This window comes from Onychomys torridus, chromosome 5 (genome assembly GCF_903995425.1).
Source record: "Onychomys torridus chromosome 5, mOncTor1.1, whole genome shotgun sequence".
NCBI classification, from domain to species: domain Eukaryota; kingdom Metazoa; phylum Chordata; class Mammalia; order Rodentia; family Cricetidae; genus Onychomys; species Onychomys torridus.
In genome coordinates, this window is record NC_050447.1 from 130,575,623 (window position 1) to 130,591,878 (window position 16,256).

Sequence of the window (16,256 nt, forward strand, 5' to 3'; positions counted from 1 at the left end):
ACTCAACGTAGAGCTTAGTATGAGTGACACTCTACAGACTAAATGTGTGTACTCCCTTAGACCACCTACTCCACTCTAACTCCCACTAACACCTTTGAGGGGTGATTAGATCATGATGTCACATCTTCATGAATGGGATTATAACTTTGTAAAAGTGATCACAGAGAGTGTTTCCACCACATGAGAACCTTAACAGGCTCTCACCAGACTCCCAAATATCCGCATAACAACAGGTGGAAGCTAGAAGAGTTCTGGGAGCCAGGGAAGGCCCACATCACCAGGCATGGACTATTTAGAGGAAATTCTGATGAGGCCAAAAGAAAAGAAGACAGCTTTGCAGAAAGTGTTGGTGTTCTCAGGCAAAACCTCAGCAACCCTGACCAAAACTTCAATGGGATTCAGATGTAAAGGCTGTTCTGATGAGGGTTCAGATAGAAATGAGAAGCATGCTACTGGAAACTGGAGGAAAGGTCACTTATAAAGTGGCAAAGAGCTTGACTGACCAGTGTTTCTGTCTTAACCCTCTTGGAGGTAGAACTTGAAAACAGTGATGGTGGATATTTGGCTGGCGAAATATGAAAGCCAAGCATCGAGGGAGTGATCTGCTTCCTTCTGGCTCCCCTATACAGCATGATTAAAGTCTGAAGTGCTAACTGCTCAGGCAGCTGAACTTGAATATCTGGAACATTCTCTGCTTATATCAAGACAAAAGGCTAAGGGTGTGGCCAAGCAACCCCTGCTTAAGAAGATAGTATAGGTTAACATTTTGACAGAAGCCAAGCACTATCATGAAGAAAATGGGGAGATCAACTAGTTATGAAAACAGAAGCCAGGAGTTAGTATCCAAAACAAAGGAAAAATTACCTCTAAGAAGGCATTAAAGATGCCTTCCCATCCTAGCTGGGGGTTCAGGAGCCTCTGCAGGCCCCATGGAACCACCACAGAGAATTCCTATTAGATCAGTGTTCCTTGACTCAGATCTCAGGAGCCTATACCAGCAGAGTCACAGGTATGCACTGAGGGAGCCAAAGGCAAGAGCCCTTGTGGTAATATTGTGTTTCCCAAAATATTGTTCACCCTAATAAGCTTATCTGGCATCAGAGAACAGAACAGCCACTAGATATAGAGGACAGAAAATGGTGGCACTCACGCCTTTAATCCTAGCATTCCAGAGGCAGAAATCCATCTGGATCTCTGTGCATTCAAAGCCACACTGGAAACAGCTAGGCATGGTAACAAGAGCCTTTAATTCCAGGAAATGATGGCAGGAAGCAGAAAGGTATATAAGGTGTGAGGACCAGGAACTAGAGCTGGTTAAGCTTTAAGGCTTTTGAGCAGCAGTTCAGCTGAGATTCATTCTGGATGAGGATTCAGAGGCTTTCAGTCTGAGGAAACAGGATCAGCTGAGGAAATGGCAAGGTGAGGTGGCTGTGGCTTGTTCTGCTTCTCTGATCTTCCAGCATTCACCCCAATACCTGGCTCCAGGTTTGTTTTTATTAAAAAGACCTTTTAAGAGTCATGCTACAAACCCTGTAGACAGCCACTCTGGGAAGGGGTGCCTGGTTCCTCGGTGGCCCAACCATTGCTCAGCAAAGCTGGGAGGCGGCAATACCTACCCAAGTGACTCCAGGAGGTGAAGTGTCTGTCCCTGGGGGCCTGGAAGGTGGGGCCTCTGCCCAAGTGGGCCTTAAAGGCAGAACAACAAGTTCAAAATGGTGATTTTTTTTAAAGTCTTTATTAGTGTGTGCGTGTGTGTGTGTGTGTGTGTGTGTGTGTGTGTGTGTGTGTGTGTACATGCACACAGATGTGTGTGGGCATGCATGTAAAGGCCACAAGAGGGCATCAGGGTCTTCTCTATAATTCTCTCTTTAGTCCTTTTGGGCAGGGTCTTTCCTTTGTTAGGCTAGGAGTCAGCAAGCCTCAGAGATTCTCCTGTCTCCTCCCAACCTGGACCTGGGGTTACAGGTATGTGCTCGACATCCAGTTGGTTATGTGGGCACTGGCTCTGTTGTCCCTTTATATGATATCTTCTGTTTAGAACAGAATGCTTATTGCACACCTTAGGTCTGTCCAGGCATTTTCTTCGGGCAGTGCTATGTTGTTGGTTCATAGACTCGCAAGCGGTGAACAGTCACCTGAGGATGAACCCGAGTCTCACCTGTATCCAGGTGCATTTTCCTGAGACTGTGGAAGCATTTTCCACAGTCTGCTGACAGTAATTTGAGCTAAAGAATACAGTTATGAAATGAGCAAGGCTGTGAACTGGGGAGATCCTGGGTTAGAATGGAATACAGAGAGAAAGTGCTTTCGTCCCTTGACACCAAAATTTTTTTATTGAAACAAAATTCCAGATTCTAAGATATTTGAAAGTGGGTGTTTGAGAGGTGATTAGGTCTGGAGAGCCAGACTGGGACTAGTGGCTTTATTGTTTTTAACACACACACACACACACACACACACACACACACACACACACACACACTTTACTTTATATGTATGAGTGTTTTGCTGACATACATATGAGCTCCATGTGCATTCCCCATGCTCACAGGGGCCAGGTGATCCTCTGGAACTGGAGTAACAGGTGGTTGTGAGCTAACGGATGTGAGTACTGGGAACTAAACCCAAGTCCCCTGTAAGAGCAGCAAGTGCTCTTAACCACTGAGTCCTCTCCAGCTCCAGATTAGTGACTTCACAAATGAGCCGGGGAAGGTGCCAGTGATTCCTTTTGCCACATGAGGGCCAGGCAAAAGGAGAACCTCTAAAACCCAGGAACTAGATCACACCAGGCATGATATCTGCCATGATCTCTCCAACTCTAGGAGTCTGAGAAATAAAAATCTTTTGTTCAGAAGCCACCCAGTCTCTGGCATTCTGTTATGGCAGCCAGAGATGAAGACAACAGTGATGTCATCCAGAACACTGCACATTGAACTTATTAGTCCTGAGCATCTCTGGGGATGACAGTTACTATTGTCCCATCTCACTGTTCTTGGCCAAGAACCAAGCCTGATGGCTGTGCCTTCAGGGCACTGCATGACAGACTCTTCCTTCCCTCCAGGCTTCTACCTTCCATTGCCTTTTCCACCAGCACTGGCTGCCTGACCCTTACTTCCTTCAGAACAGCAGGACCCTTCCCCTCCCTCTTCACCCAGAGGCCTTTTCTACCAAGGACACTTTCCCCTACTCTTGCCCATGTTAAGAGGCTTTCCCTGTTCAGCCAAGTGGAAGCGACTTACATGGAGCCCTGCGTCTTAAGCTACACGACACTTATCACCTATGATTAGATTCTCAGTTGCATTCCAACTGTCTGTTCTAATAGACTTTAATATCTACAAGAGTAGACTATATCCCTTTATCACATACCACATTGTATCTAGAGAAAGGTACCCACATATGTTTGCTGAATAAAGGCTTCATTACAAACTCCAATGTAGTAGCATATGGATTAATACCCTTGACCTTCCCATTACCAGTGCACATAAGCAGTGTTCTGAAGTGGTCCCTAACTTTAAGCCCTAACAGTTTTACCATCCCCATACACACTCATGGTACCTGCCAACAAGGGATCTTGTTACAGAGGGCAAGCCAGCCCCACCACCTTGTTTCCACTTTAGGGTTTCTCATGGCCAGGGGATACTAAGCCGTATCCCCCCCCCCCCCCCCCCCCCCCCCCCCCGCATTGGGCCAGCATCATCCACTGGAGTTAACCCCATGGCTCACTGCAAAGTGTCATGGCTGTGAAAGCATCAGAGGCAAGGCAGGCTGCCGGAAGTCCTCTTACCACCTAATAATGGAGGTGCACAGGTTCAAGGTGGACTCATGAGAATCATCTCTCAAGAGAGAGTACTGGAAAGGAACCGAGGTCTCTAAACTAATTAACATCGTCTCTCTTGTCCCTCTATGCACAGAGAGCCTTCCCTCCACCCACCCTCTACATGAAGAACATTGAACACAGAACATTCTATTTAAAACACAAGTCCTTCTAAAGATAGTCCTGAAAGTCTGTCTAAATCATCCTGAACCCATTTTCTGGCCCAAGGATCTGTAAGGTCAGTGCCCAGAATGGGCACTATAGTGTTAGATGCCTATAAAGAATGTCTTTCATGGTTCACTGTTTGAATTCAGCTGGTATGAGATGTCGAAACTGAAAGCCTATGAGTGGGGATCCTGATGAGTTTAGCAAAACAACAGCAGGCAAAGTAGATTTATGATAATACAGGAAAATGAAAGCATTTAAGGAGACTAAAATAGAAAGGCAGAAAAATGGGAAACTTCAATCTTGTAACTTTTGCTCATGACTTTCGAGGGGCCACGTGTGTCAGGCCTACCTGACTGCTAATCTGCCCTCAGGACCTGTGTCCTCAGGATGGGTGATGAGCATTTTACACCTTCAGTGTGCTGCAGGAGTACAAACTTGTTCACAATGAGCAGAGACAGATGTGCTAGCATGATCCACACCTGTGTGCCATCAGAAAGACATGATCCCACAAGGAAATCATACCTGGTGATTATCTGTTCAAAATGGCACACCCACCTCAGCCAGTTCTTTCTCACACAATTCTAAAGCTTCAGATTTGCCACTGGGTACACCGCTTAATAAACAGACACACAGAAACACCACCTGGAGTCCCAACATTGGAGGCAGCAGTGCACGGAATGCCTTCATCAGACATGGAGGCAGGAAATGGGAGGGTGTCCTTGAATAACCCTGTGTCCTGTAAAATACCAGTCATCTCAGCTCTATGGATGCAGGTCCTATTAACATCTGGGACATGCACATCCTAGAAAGTCAACCATAAAACATTCTTCATCTCCTATAGACAGGAATCAGCTCAAAAAAAGAATGACAAGGAACCAGTGCTGTAGAGCTCCTTTGTAGGCAGTATGGCCTGGGAGCCTAGAAGTAGAAGGTCGTCACAATGGGGTGTCATTCTGGCCCCTGAGGGCCACACCCAGAAAAATGCCTCACCAAGCTCTGAGACTTACCAGGAGCCTGTGATAGCTAAGCCTATCCTTCCCAGCCATCTTCAGGTGGCCTTGAAAGTATGGCTTTTAAGAAAAAGGGAAAGAAGGCAGGACAATGCATGGATGCCAGACTGTACTAGAAAATTTGCATTTGGTAATTAAAAACATCTTTGTAGATCTGGACATCTCTTTCTACAGCAGAAGGTGACTATTGCAAAGGGAAATATCTAGTCAAAATGCAGAAAACAAGTGAATGTAGGGTGTCCAACTCCAACTGATACATCTACAATACAACTCCTAGTCCTAAGGCTCAGCACAAACCAAAGAGGAAGGGAGGAGAGATGATAAGAGTGAGGATGGATACTGGGAGAGAGAATCTTCTGTGTCTGGCAAGGAAACTAAACCATGAAAGCTCAACCTTGTGGCCACCTAAACAAGACCTGTATAATGACAATACTAGTTGACACAATGGGGGAAATTCACAATACCCCATCCCTTGACTACCAAGAAAGGGAGAATCTGTTTTCTCCAGAAATGAGCCCCCTGATAGGTTACTGAATCCAAAGTGCCATGGATTTAAGGAAGAGGCATGGGAGGAATTGAAGGAGAGATGAAGGGGGGGATAAATGATTTAAATACAGTACTCCTGTATGAGATTCTCAAGAAACAAAGAATTTAAATAAAAACAAATATATCTTTGTGAGTCTGCCTTGCAATATAATAGGTACCTCACAAGGCAGTGTCTGCCTTACATGCTGCTTCAAGGGACTGCAGATGCCATGCAGTCATTCACATTTCTAATATGAATTGCTTTCTACTCTCTACTGCTCCTATCATCCATGTCAGACAATCAATGCCGTCAGTTTCATAAAGGAAAACAGAGGAAGGAGGATGTGGGATTGAGCTGTAAAACTGTACCCAGGGAAGACCCCAAGAGCAGGCATGACTGCATCCTGGGCACAGACAGACAGATAGTATTTCTGTAGTAAGATCTCAAGGGTTTAAATCAATTCAGTATCTCTATGTGTAAGGGACATGTTCTTTAAAGGAATACTTTTGGAAAAACCACAAAGGAGAAGGCACCTAGAAAGATTGGTGTGGGCACAGAAAGGAGAAAATCGGTTTAATACCAGAGACTAGACCAATTGCTGATGAAAGATAGGTACTAGGAGAAAGGGGTCCAGGGTTCCTCATGATGGGACCTCAGGGACCAGGAGAACAATGACTCCCCCTTGGAGATCATCCCTTGGTGGCCTCACATCCCCAGTGGCTGCTGTTTGAAATAAGTAGAAGGCGAGGAATCTACAGACAGAGGAAAATCTGCCTCTTGCTGGCCATGTCCAATTGGGACAATTATTTATGGAACCTGAGCAGCAGCTTTGGTCACCTGGGGATAGAATGCAGACAGCTATGAGAAGGTCACAAGGTCATCCACGTAAAGTCCTCCCGACAGTCAGTCAGTCAGTCAGTGCTGCTTCGGAACGTTCACTCTCCTCTCCTCTTCTTCAGTCGTATATATTTGGCATGAGCTCAAAAACCACAAATTGCATGCCTTTGCCAAATCTAGGCCACAGTGGAGTCTTTTCCGTTTATCAAGGTGTTTGGCTTAGAGGAGGGCGAACCCAAACTTAGCCGTGATGGTAGCCAGCAGAGGAACGCCACCAAGTTCTTGGGCCTGAGCACTGCCCATGAAGATCTCTGAGTTTAAAATGAAGCCCAAGGCAGCACGTGGTCCCTCACAGAAGGAACACAAGTCACATCAGTACAGTTTCTTAGTAATGAAGGTGGTCTCTACAACCTGATGATAACTCTCAATGCCTTGATAGGTGAAGCATCAGAAAGTAAGGCAGGCACCCAGGAGCCTGGCACCTTCCGCGTGGCCATGTGCCTTCCAAGCCTCCACAGCTATGTGTATGTATAATCAACCGGTTCAAAGCTCCTGTAGCAGGAGGCAGTGCTTTGTTGTAAAACAAAACTGAGATGAAATAACCCCATCCTTTCAAATATCCTCTGAGAGTTTGGTATTTGAGGCACATCCTGTGATGTGCTTCTCTCTGACCTCAAACACTTTGATTCTTTTTTCAAGTTCACATAAAAGAGAGAAAGCCCTGAGATTGGTCTACTGTACCAAAAGCCTTGACGGCATCTAAATTCTTTTCTGGCACAGAGAATTAGTTGTTATTCCAGATAGGGAGGAAGCGGAGATGAAGAGCCATTACATTAGAGAGGCCCAGCCCTCTGGGAAGTTGGGCCGTCTTGCTCCTTACTTAAAAATAAATGAGTTCCCACAGCTCCCCAGGGCTTTGAAGGGTCCACTTAGATATTGCAAGTCCCATTCTGACACGGTCTCCCCATTCATAACACTCTGGGAGAATCAGAGAACATGGTTTGTCTGAAAGGCCCCAAACAAATCCTTCAATTTTCTATTCTCCAAATGAAAATCAATGGCAAGAGAGAGGTAAAAATCAATGCTCAGGTTCTTCCGGTCCCAGGCACTTTGGGAGCCGCTGGTTACCATTCAGACATGGCCAAGTCCAAGAACCAAACCACATACAACCAGCCCTGAAAATGGCACAGCAGTGGCACCAAGAAACACAGGTCACAAAGATTCAAATCTCCTAAGGGGGTCGACCCCAAGTTCCTCAGGAACTCACATTTTGCCAAGAAGCACAAGAAAGGCCTGAAGCAGATGCAGGCAAAGGATGTAAAGATGAGTGTACCTGCAGAGGCTATCAAGGTCCTTGTAAAGCCCAAGGTGGTAAAGCCCAAGACACCAAAAGGCCCCAGCCACAAGCTCAGCCATCTTGCTTTCATAGCTTACCCCATGCTTGGAAAGTGCATTAGAAACTACAGGCCAAGGGTCATAGGCTCTGCCAACCAAAGCCCAAGGTTCAAACCAAGGCAGAGGCCTCAGCTCCAGCTCAGGCTCCCAAAGCAGCCCAGGGTCCTATGAAGGCCCTGTAGAAAAGGTTTCTGTTTGCCAATGTGAAGACAGACAGACTGGTATGACACACCTACACACTATTTGCAGATTATCACTGCCCTATGCTGTTTTTATAAATAAACTTGAGACAATATCTGTTAGAAAAGAAAAATCAGTGTTCAGTCCTCTGTGAGGAGACCCCACCTCCTCCATTTCCACAAACAGCTGATCAGAACCAATGATCCCCAACAACATAGACTCTAGCAGCACAGCCCTCTGCAGGCTCCATCCCCTTGACAATATTCTCCTTAAGAATACCTCAGAGAGGATTACAAAAGACAAAACTATGAATAATAAGACATTGTTCTAACCATCCCCTTCCATTGCTAGCAAACTCAGTTACAAATGGGGCCTCTGGTATCCCAGGATGGAATCTGACTTCTCTGTTTCCCAAGGGATATATACCTTGTGGCCATGAGTTATAAGATGCTCAGCCATTCAGCCACACTCACATAGTCTCTTCTTCCCCAGGCAACTGGATGCTTTCTGTCAACCTATTTTATATATAAAATCCTCTGAACTATTTCCTCCCAGCATGACCGGACATTTAAAAAAAAAAGTTGTAAGAGTATCTACAGAACATCAGACATCTTCAATTTGGGTAAAATCTCATTTGCTATGTAACAATTAGGGAGTCTTAATCAAACCCAAGAACAGAAATATCACATTCTTTTCTTCTGGAAGTCTTCTAGACTTTGTGTGTGTTTACAAATGTGACCCATCTCTCAAGTAAAATTTTTATACAGCATGTTATATAATCATTAAAATTTTAAGCATAGTTTATAGTACCATAAAGTATTCATGTATAAGGATCAACACAAGATTTTATATATTATATAGGACATCTGCTATATAAGTTTTGTCAAGAACAAGTCAATAAGCAAAACAGAGGCTGAAGAGGTGCTCAGCAGCTCGGAGCACTGGCTGCTCTTCCACAGGACCCTCATGACAGCTCATAAATACCTCCAACTCCAGCTACAGGACATCCAATGCCCTCTCCTGATCTCTGAGGACATCAGGCACACATGTGGCACACACACACACACACACACACACACACACACACACACACATACATGCAGGCAAAATACTAGTATGCATAAAATAAATCTTAACAAAAACAAGAAAAGAAAAACTAGAAAGTTAGACAGAACTTGCTGAAATACTTTAAATATTTAAATTTAAGTAATGTGGCCACTACCTACTTCCTATTTATTTTTATAATTTTAAAATATTTTCTATAATAAGCATCAACTATCATATGAAAAGTAGACTGAGAATCTTTAAGTCACCAAAGAGAAGCCAATCTGACCACATCCACCACACCAGCGATGCCATGGAGACTGTGAAGAAGGAGCATGTGGCTGAGAATGAACCTCCTCCCACACCTGCCAGCACTGCTTAACAGAAGGAAGATGTGAACGAATTTCCACAAGAATTCTCTAAGAAGGATATGAATGTAACAGGAACCTCCAGCTGAAACCCTACACATCTCCTCAAAGGGTTGAGGAAGACTCCAGGGGAGGAAGGCCCGATTGTCTGCCTCCCTTTCCCCCACCCCTCTGAACTGTTTGGTGATCCCTGAAACACTGTGGCCACAGACCTGTGCTCCCAGAAGCTTCTCCGCCCCCTTGAGCTCCAAGGGCCATCGGGGCCACAGCATCCCCTTGCTGGGCACTCCCCAGCCTTGCTCCCTAATCCACTTGCAAGTCAGCCTACATCCAGCCTACATCCTCATCAGCTGAGGCCTCCCAGCTGCCTCCTGATCTGTCAGCAACCTCTCAACATCCAGAGGCAAGATTTTCCCTTTGAGCTGCAAGAGGCCAGCTTGGCTGGCAGGCTTCTCCACAGATGTTTTGCAGAATGAAGAAGCACTTCTCTGATAGATGAATAAATAGAGCTGTCAGTGTGCTGTCCCTACTCTAGGGGACCCCTGAAGTTTAATGTGGAAGGACAGATGCTTCTTCTGGGAAGGCATCCAAGACCCTCCAAGGAGTTACACATGTGGCTACTATTGAGGGCTGAGAAATCCCACTTCTGAGAAAGATATTTGTGAATACAACCACAGTGACCACACCACAGGCCCCCTTGGGCAGGGTCACCCCCCTCTTCCTGCTAAGGAAGAGGGTGTACCATCGTAAAACTATTTTTCTGGTAACAAACAGACCCCATTATCAGAAATGCAGGTATTTTCTTGTCCCCCTGTTGTGAATCACAAAGTGGCAGCACAAATGTCACCACAGCCTTGAGATCCAGCTCAAAGGCTCGGAGGCACACAGCCAGTCTAGGAAATGGGAGCTGCTTCTTCCTCACGAACATATGCAGTTGGGAGGGACAGTGCTGGCTGATCTTCCAGAATTACTCAGAAAATCACTATTACATTGGTTGTTTTGCTAATTGTCAGAATAGCTGGTATTGTCTGACATTAAGCCATCATTATACACTATCACCTACATTGAACATTCACACAAAACACGCTGTGTCTTCACATTAAGTCCATTTAACAGATGAAGAAATACAAATTTAGACACACAAATGTATTTATCAAGTTTACACAGGCACAGAGGATCCACCAAGAACTTGAACCCACTTTAGTCTCATTCCTAAACCGAAAGCTATTATCATTTTGTGGATGGAGGAGCTGGGGTCTATACTGTCCACATAAGCTGGGAATGAGGCTCACAAGTGCGGCATGCCCAATGTAATACCACGTATGCCTGCATATGTATGAACACCAAGGAGGTGACTGCTTTGGTCTCAAATACATTTGAATTTTAAACTAAAAACCTCTTATTTGGTATTTCTTTGACTTTTAGGAAAAAGCATGTGAAGGATGCTCCAAAGCATACATCCATGTGTGTACACACACATATGTGCATACACATATACAGGAGACCAAATGGTTGAACTACCTTGGACATTATCCCTAAGGGCATTCTGTTCCTTGCCACTAACGAGGGCTCATTTCCTTCTATCCTAAAAGGCAGAAATCACATGGTAGAAGGACTGGAATGGTTTTCTTGGAGTATAGGTACCTAAAAAGGAGCTTCAAATGATAACAACAAAATTATTTTTACATCCCACTCAGTAATGACCTGCATACATTTACAGCAGACAAAATCCCAACCCAGAGAAGAGGAGGTGGGCACACGCCATGCCCCAAGCCAAGAAGCTATTTGTCCTTGATGGCTGCCGAGAGAGGGAAATCAGTTTTCTTCAATGGAGTGACCACAAAGGTATAACAACCACACTCCAGGGCAGGCTCCACACTCAGGAATAGTAAGCCAACACAAAACAGACTCCAGAATTTTCTGTGTATGCTTTCTTTATTTTTTATGTCTTATTTCATTTTTGTGTGTTAAGGAGTTTGAAGCTGGGTGGGTATGCAAATTAGCGATGCCTCTTACTGCTCCAACCCTTTCACTAGCAGAACAGAGACAACAAAACCATCCTCATCCGTTTAAAAACCACCTGGAGGAACTGAAGGCCACTGCTGAGCACCACTGCTGGGCACCACTGCTGAGCACCACTGCTGAGCACCACTGCTGGGCACCAGGCCGGACCCATCTAACTCCCAGGAAGAAGCACCAGCCTAGAAAACAGTCACGCACATCTCAGTACTTTGCACTTAAAACAACACTAAAAGCAATCCCCAGCAAAGGATCCCGGTGGCCGGGTCTGCGGCATCAGACTTAGGGAAGACAGAGGCACAGTGTCACTCCAATGAGCAACTCTGTTTTGCTGCCAGCCCTGATTTCAGGGGAGGGGCATTACCACAGCAAAATTCAGAGGAAGCCACTTAGAAGGGAGAAGACAATCACACACATCCCTGGAAGATGAGCCAAAGGGCCAACGCCAATGGCTAACGTCAAGAACTAGAGAGGGAAAGCACCCATTCTGCGGGATCCCAGGGTGTCACACTGGAGCTAATAAAGCCAATGCTGTAGGAGGTTCCAGTTTCTCAAAGGCTGCTTCATCATGTTCAGGCTGTCGGTGGCAATCCTAGGAATGAAGGGTCCCTTCCTGTGGCATGAATCTTAAAAGGTCTTATTAATAAAAAGAAAAAACAAAACAAACAAACAAAAAAAACCCAAAAAACTTGGGGCCAGGTATTGGGGTGAATGCTGGAAGATCAGAGAAGCAGAACAAGCCACAGCTTCCTCACCTTGACAGTTCCTCAGCTGATCCTGTTTCCTCAGACTGGAAGCCTCTGAGTCCTCATCTGAATGGATCTCAGCTGAACTGCTGCTAAAAGCCTAAAAGCTTAACCAGCTCTAGTTCCTGGTCCTCACACTTTATATACCTTTCTGCTCCCTGCCATCACTTCCTGAGATTAAAGGCATATGTCACCATGCCTGGCTGTTTCCAATGTGGCCTTGAACTTACAGAGATTCAGACAGATCTCTGCCTCTGGAATGCTAGGATTAAAGGTGTGAGTGCCACCATTTTCTGGCCTCTGTATCTAGTGGCTGTTCTGTTCTCTGACCCCAGATAAGTTTATTAAGTTGCACAATATATTGGGGAACACAATATCACCACAACTTCCTGCTTTCTTGGCTGCCACCTTCCTGGGCACCAGGGTAACTTAAAGAAGAGGAAGGGCTCCCGTGATAACAAAAAGGGGCTTTCTGTTCAGATGAGGGCTTGGAGTCGAAATTAAGATATTTTTTAAACTTAAGATTTCTGTTCTTAGAGCTGGTGAGATGGCCCATCAGTTAAGAGCACTGGCTGCTTCTCTAGAGGACCCGGGGTTCAATTCTTAGCACCTACATCTATAACTTCAGTTCCAAGGGATACAATGCCATCTTCTGACCTCTGTAGGCACCAGGCACACACAAGATACACAGACATATATGCAGACAAAACACCCCCACATACACTAAAGTAATAATAATAATTAAAAAGATTACTAGTTTTTTTGTAAACGGGTGCTTGCAATCTGAGACCCACACCATCACCTAAGAATAGGCAACTTACACCTTTTAAAATGGTAGCAAACACACTGCTCTCCTTTGGTCCAACCTGCTTCCAGTCAGAGCCTGGATATTTTAGATCCACTAGGTGCAGAGCACCCCTAACTTCTAGCCACCTCCTCCCCGCCTTACCTGGGCAGCAGGTGCTTGCGGCTGACACACAGGGCTGTCTGGTAGTCCTGGGTCACACACACTTTGTGAGGGCTGCATTTCACCTTCAGGCAAGGGTCCTTGGATGGGTCCAGGGCTGAGATAAAAAAAATAAAAATAAAAAATAAGGAGAGCAGGGTTAGCACCTCCAGGGAAATTTAATTTCTATCTCCACTCAAATAAACAAGTGGGAAATAAAACAGCTGTGTGTGTTTGTGCTGCATGCTATTTCCCAAGGCTGGTGGGGACTGAAAGAAAACCCGAGTCAGGTGGAGCTCTGCATCTGTCACCCAGATCTCTCAAGCATCCTGACAGCAACTCATTCCTGTACTGAGCATTTCAGAACCATGATTTCAAGCGGGAATTACTCTTCTTTACTGCTGGGGGATGTCTTTCTGTACACTGTGAGTATATATTGTTCCCATTGGTTAATAAATAAGCTGATTTGGCTTATGGCAAGGCAGCGTAGAGGCAGAAGGGAAATCTGAGAGAGACAGGAAGGAAAAAGGCAGAGTCTGGGGGGAAGCCGGAAGCCACCACCAGGAGAAGCAACACATAAAAGTACTGGTAAGCCATGAAGCCACATGGCAATGCATAGGTTAATAGAATGGGTTAATTTAAGATATAAGAGCAAGCTAGCAAGAAGCCTGACTCATAGGCCATACAGTGTGTAAAGAATATAAGCCTCTGTGTGTTTACTTGGGACTGAGCAGCCATGAGACTTGGGAGGGAGAGATCCATCCTGACTGCAGGGCCAGGCAGGACTGGAGAAACTTTCAGGCTGCACTCCACAATTGCACATAATCCAAGGGTCACAAGATGCCAAGACTGTCCCTCCTTGGCTACTGTCTGATGTGACTTCTTCCAAGCTTAATTACACCCTAAATCCTCACTGACTTGTTTGCCCCTGTTCAATAAATATGGACTTCATACATGAACAGTTTAAGTTTTTGGAAAAACCTCATTCATTTGTACAACACAAAGTTATGACTTAAGTGGGAGTGGGAAAAAGTCTACACATAAATATTTATTGTGTAAGGCAGAATTAGATAAGGGCCGTGATGGGCATAGAAAATGATAACAGAGCTTGAGAGAAAAATAGAGATCAATTTCTAGGGCAAGGATTAGTGAAGCATTAATATTTGAATTGAATCTTGAAGGATGGGCAGCATTTTTGCAAAGCAAAGATGGAAAAGACAAGCCAGGCAGGAAGAGCAGCTTGAGTAACCGGGGTGGGGGGGGGGTGGGCAGCATGTTTGGGCAATCACAAGAGAGTCAATCTCTTCACTGCGCTTGTGGGTCTGAATAACGAGAGAGGGGAAAAGTTGTTCCAAACACATAACTCCAGGAAGGAGTCCCAAGGGCACAAGGTCACACACAGCAGCATTTCCTAGATCAAGCTGAGCTGCAGGCCCCTGGCTAATCAGCACTCTGCATGCTGAGGTACACGTGCTCATCATGGGTACAGAGGAGGCCCCCGGGGATTCTCTGCAAAACAAAAGCAATTGTGCCATCTCCCAGCTTCCTGGCTGAAAGCCTATTAGGCAGTAAATCTTTCATAACTGCTCTCCCAGCCAGGAGAGGGACACTCCCCACATCATCCCCACACAAACATTTGGCTAAACAGATTGACATTCCAAGCAGGAACTGCAGAACTGTCTACCCCACCAGTGAGGTTCCAGCTATCCCACAGAAAGTCACAATTCTTCCCTCCCACCCAGGCCTGGAAACTGCACATCATTTTCTTTAGTTTGCTGCTGGGAAATTCTCAAGGGCCCTGAATCCACAACATTGGAAGGTGCTACTGCTGAATATCTCAGGATGGCTCTGCCCTGTGGCATGGGGAGCAGCTGTGAGCAACCAGGGTATATTCTTTTATCAGTCACAGCAGCAACAAGGGCCTGATTCCCATCCCAGTGGAGTCACCTGATAGAGTCCACTTCCCAAGGGATATGCTCTGATGCCTGGAGCTTAACAGAGAAACAGACTCCAATAAGAGAGCAGCTGATTTGAGCCCTAGAGACAAGGCTTGCTCCCGACTCTTAAGCTGAGAGTAGCCTCTGGGAGGCAAGGAGCAGAAAAGGCTAAGCCTGTCCTGCTGAGTCCTCTGCAGCCAAGCCTCCTAGGAACTTGCAGGCAGAGCTTCCCAGTCCTGTTTAGAAATAGCTTGTGGAAATGACTGTGTGGAAGTTAGGAGGTTGATGTGGTCTCTGTGCGTCATACCTTGGGGTGTAGTGCAGCCAGCTTCAACTGCTCTCTAAGATGTCTTCAAAACTAAGGCAACCAGTAAAGATTAGCATGTGACCACCCAGGAGGACTACGTCAGTCCTTCCTTGTCTCTTCCCTTGCTTCCACTCACTACTCATGATCTCAGCAAACCTGGGACTAGAGCACTGGCAACCTCACCACAGTGGCCAGTTAAGGCATTTTCTTAGGTGCCAATGCTGCTGAGCCTTAGGATTTCTGCCCCAGTAGCTTCAGCGATGGAGAATCCCAGGCTGGCCTCCTTGATGAGTGCTGAAACCTACAACACTATGTGATGCATGTGACAGGCTTTGGGACAGAATTCGGACTCATTTTGCTTCTGCAGTTGACTTCTCACAAACATTTAATGTCCATACTGCCACCCAGGTGGACAGAACAATGCAAATGTCACAAGGACAGCATGTCAAGTACAAGGCAGAAAAGGGCACAGAGCTCAGCTCAAGGGCTTCTGAGACTGACTTCTAACAGTTCTGGACAGTTTCTAACCTGTCTATATTTCCACTTCTTCTGCAAATTTGGGTTAGTAACAGCTCTTTTATGGATTGTTATGGTTTGTTGGCTGCCACTGGTTAATAGGTGTAGGTGCGCATATGATCTAGGATGGTGAGCATGTGCCATGTATTTGTTGGGTTTGAAGGTTTGTACTTCATTCTCAAAGTGGGTAACAAGGCTTCATAATTACAAGAACAATAGCTGGCACTCGATTGAGTGTGTCTGACATGCAGGCAGTGAACTAAGCCCTCAGACTGGATTAGCTCATTATCCTAGTTTATCTCCTGTCGCTCTAATAAATATGACTAAAGACAGCTCAGGGGGGAAGAGGGTTATTTGGCTTCAATCCCCCCACCCCAGTCCTCCGCTGAGGGAAGTTGGGGCAGGAACTCAAGCAGGAGCAGAGGCAGGAACCGAAGAGGAGA

At 45.7% G+C, this 16,256-nt stretch overlaps 1 protein-coding gene and 1 pseudogene across 2 annotated transcripts in view; one reads left to right on the plus strand and one right to left on the minus strand.

Moving 5' to 3' along the window:
• Window positions 1-16,256, minus strand: part of Spock1 (SPARC (osteonectin), cwcv and kazal like domains proteoglycan 1) — a 481,068-nt gene that overhangs the window by 141,920 nt on the left and 322,892 nt on the right. For both annotated transcript variants that reach the window (XM_036187825.1, XM_036187824.1), the window contains one exon: window positions 13,057-13,171. In XM_036187825.1, coding sequence (XP_036043718.1) covers window positions 13,057-13,171 — 115 coding nt within the window. The remainder of the gene's footprint in view (window positions 1-13,056; window positions 13,172-16,256) is intronic.
• On the plus strand, window positions 7,493-7,932 carry LOC118583831 (annotated as a pseudogene).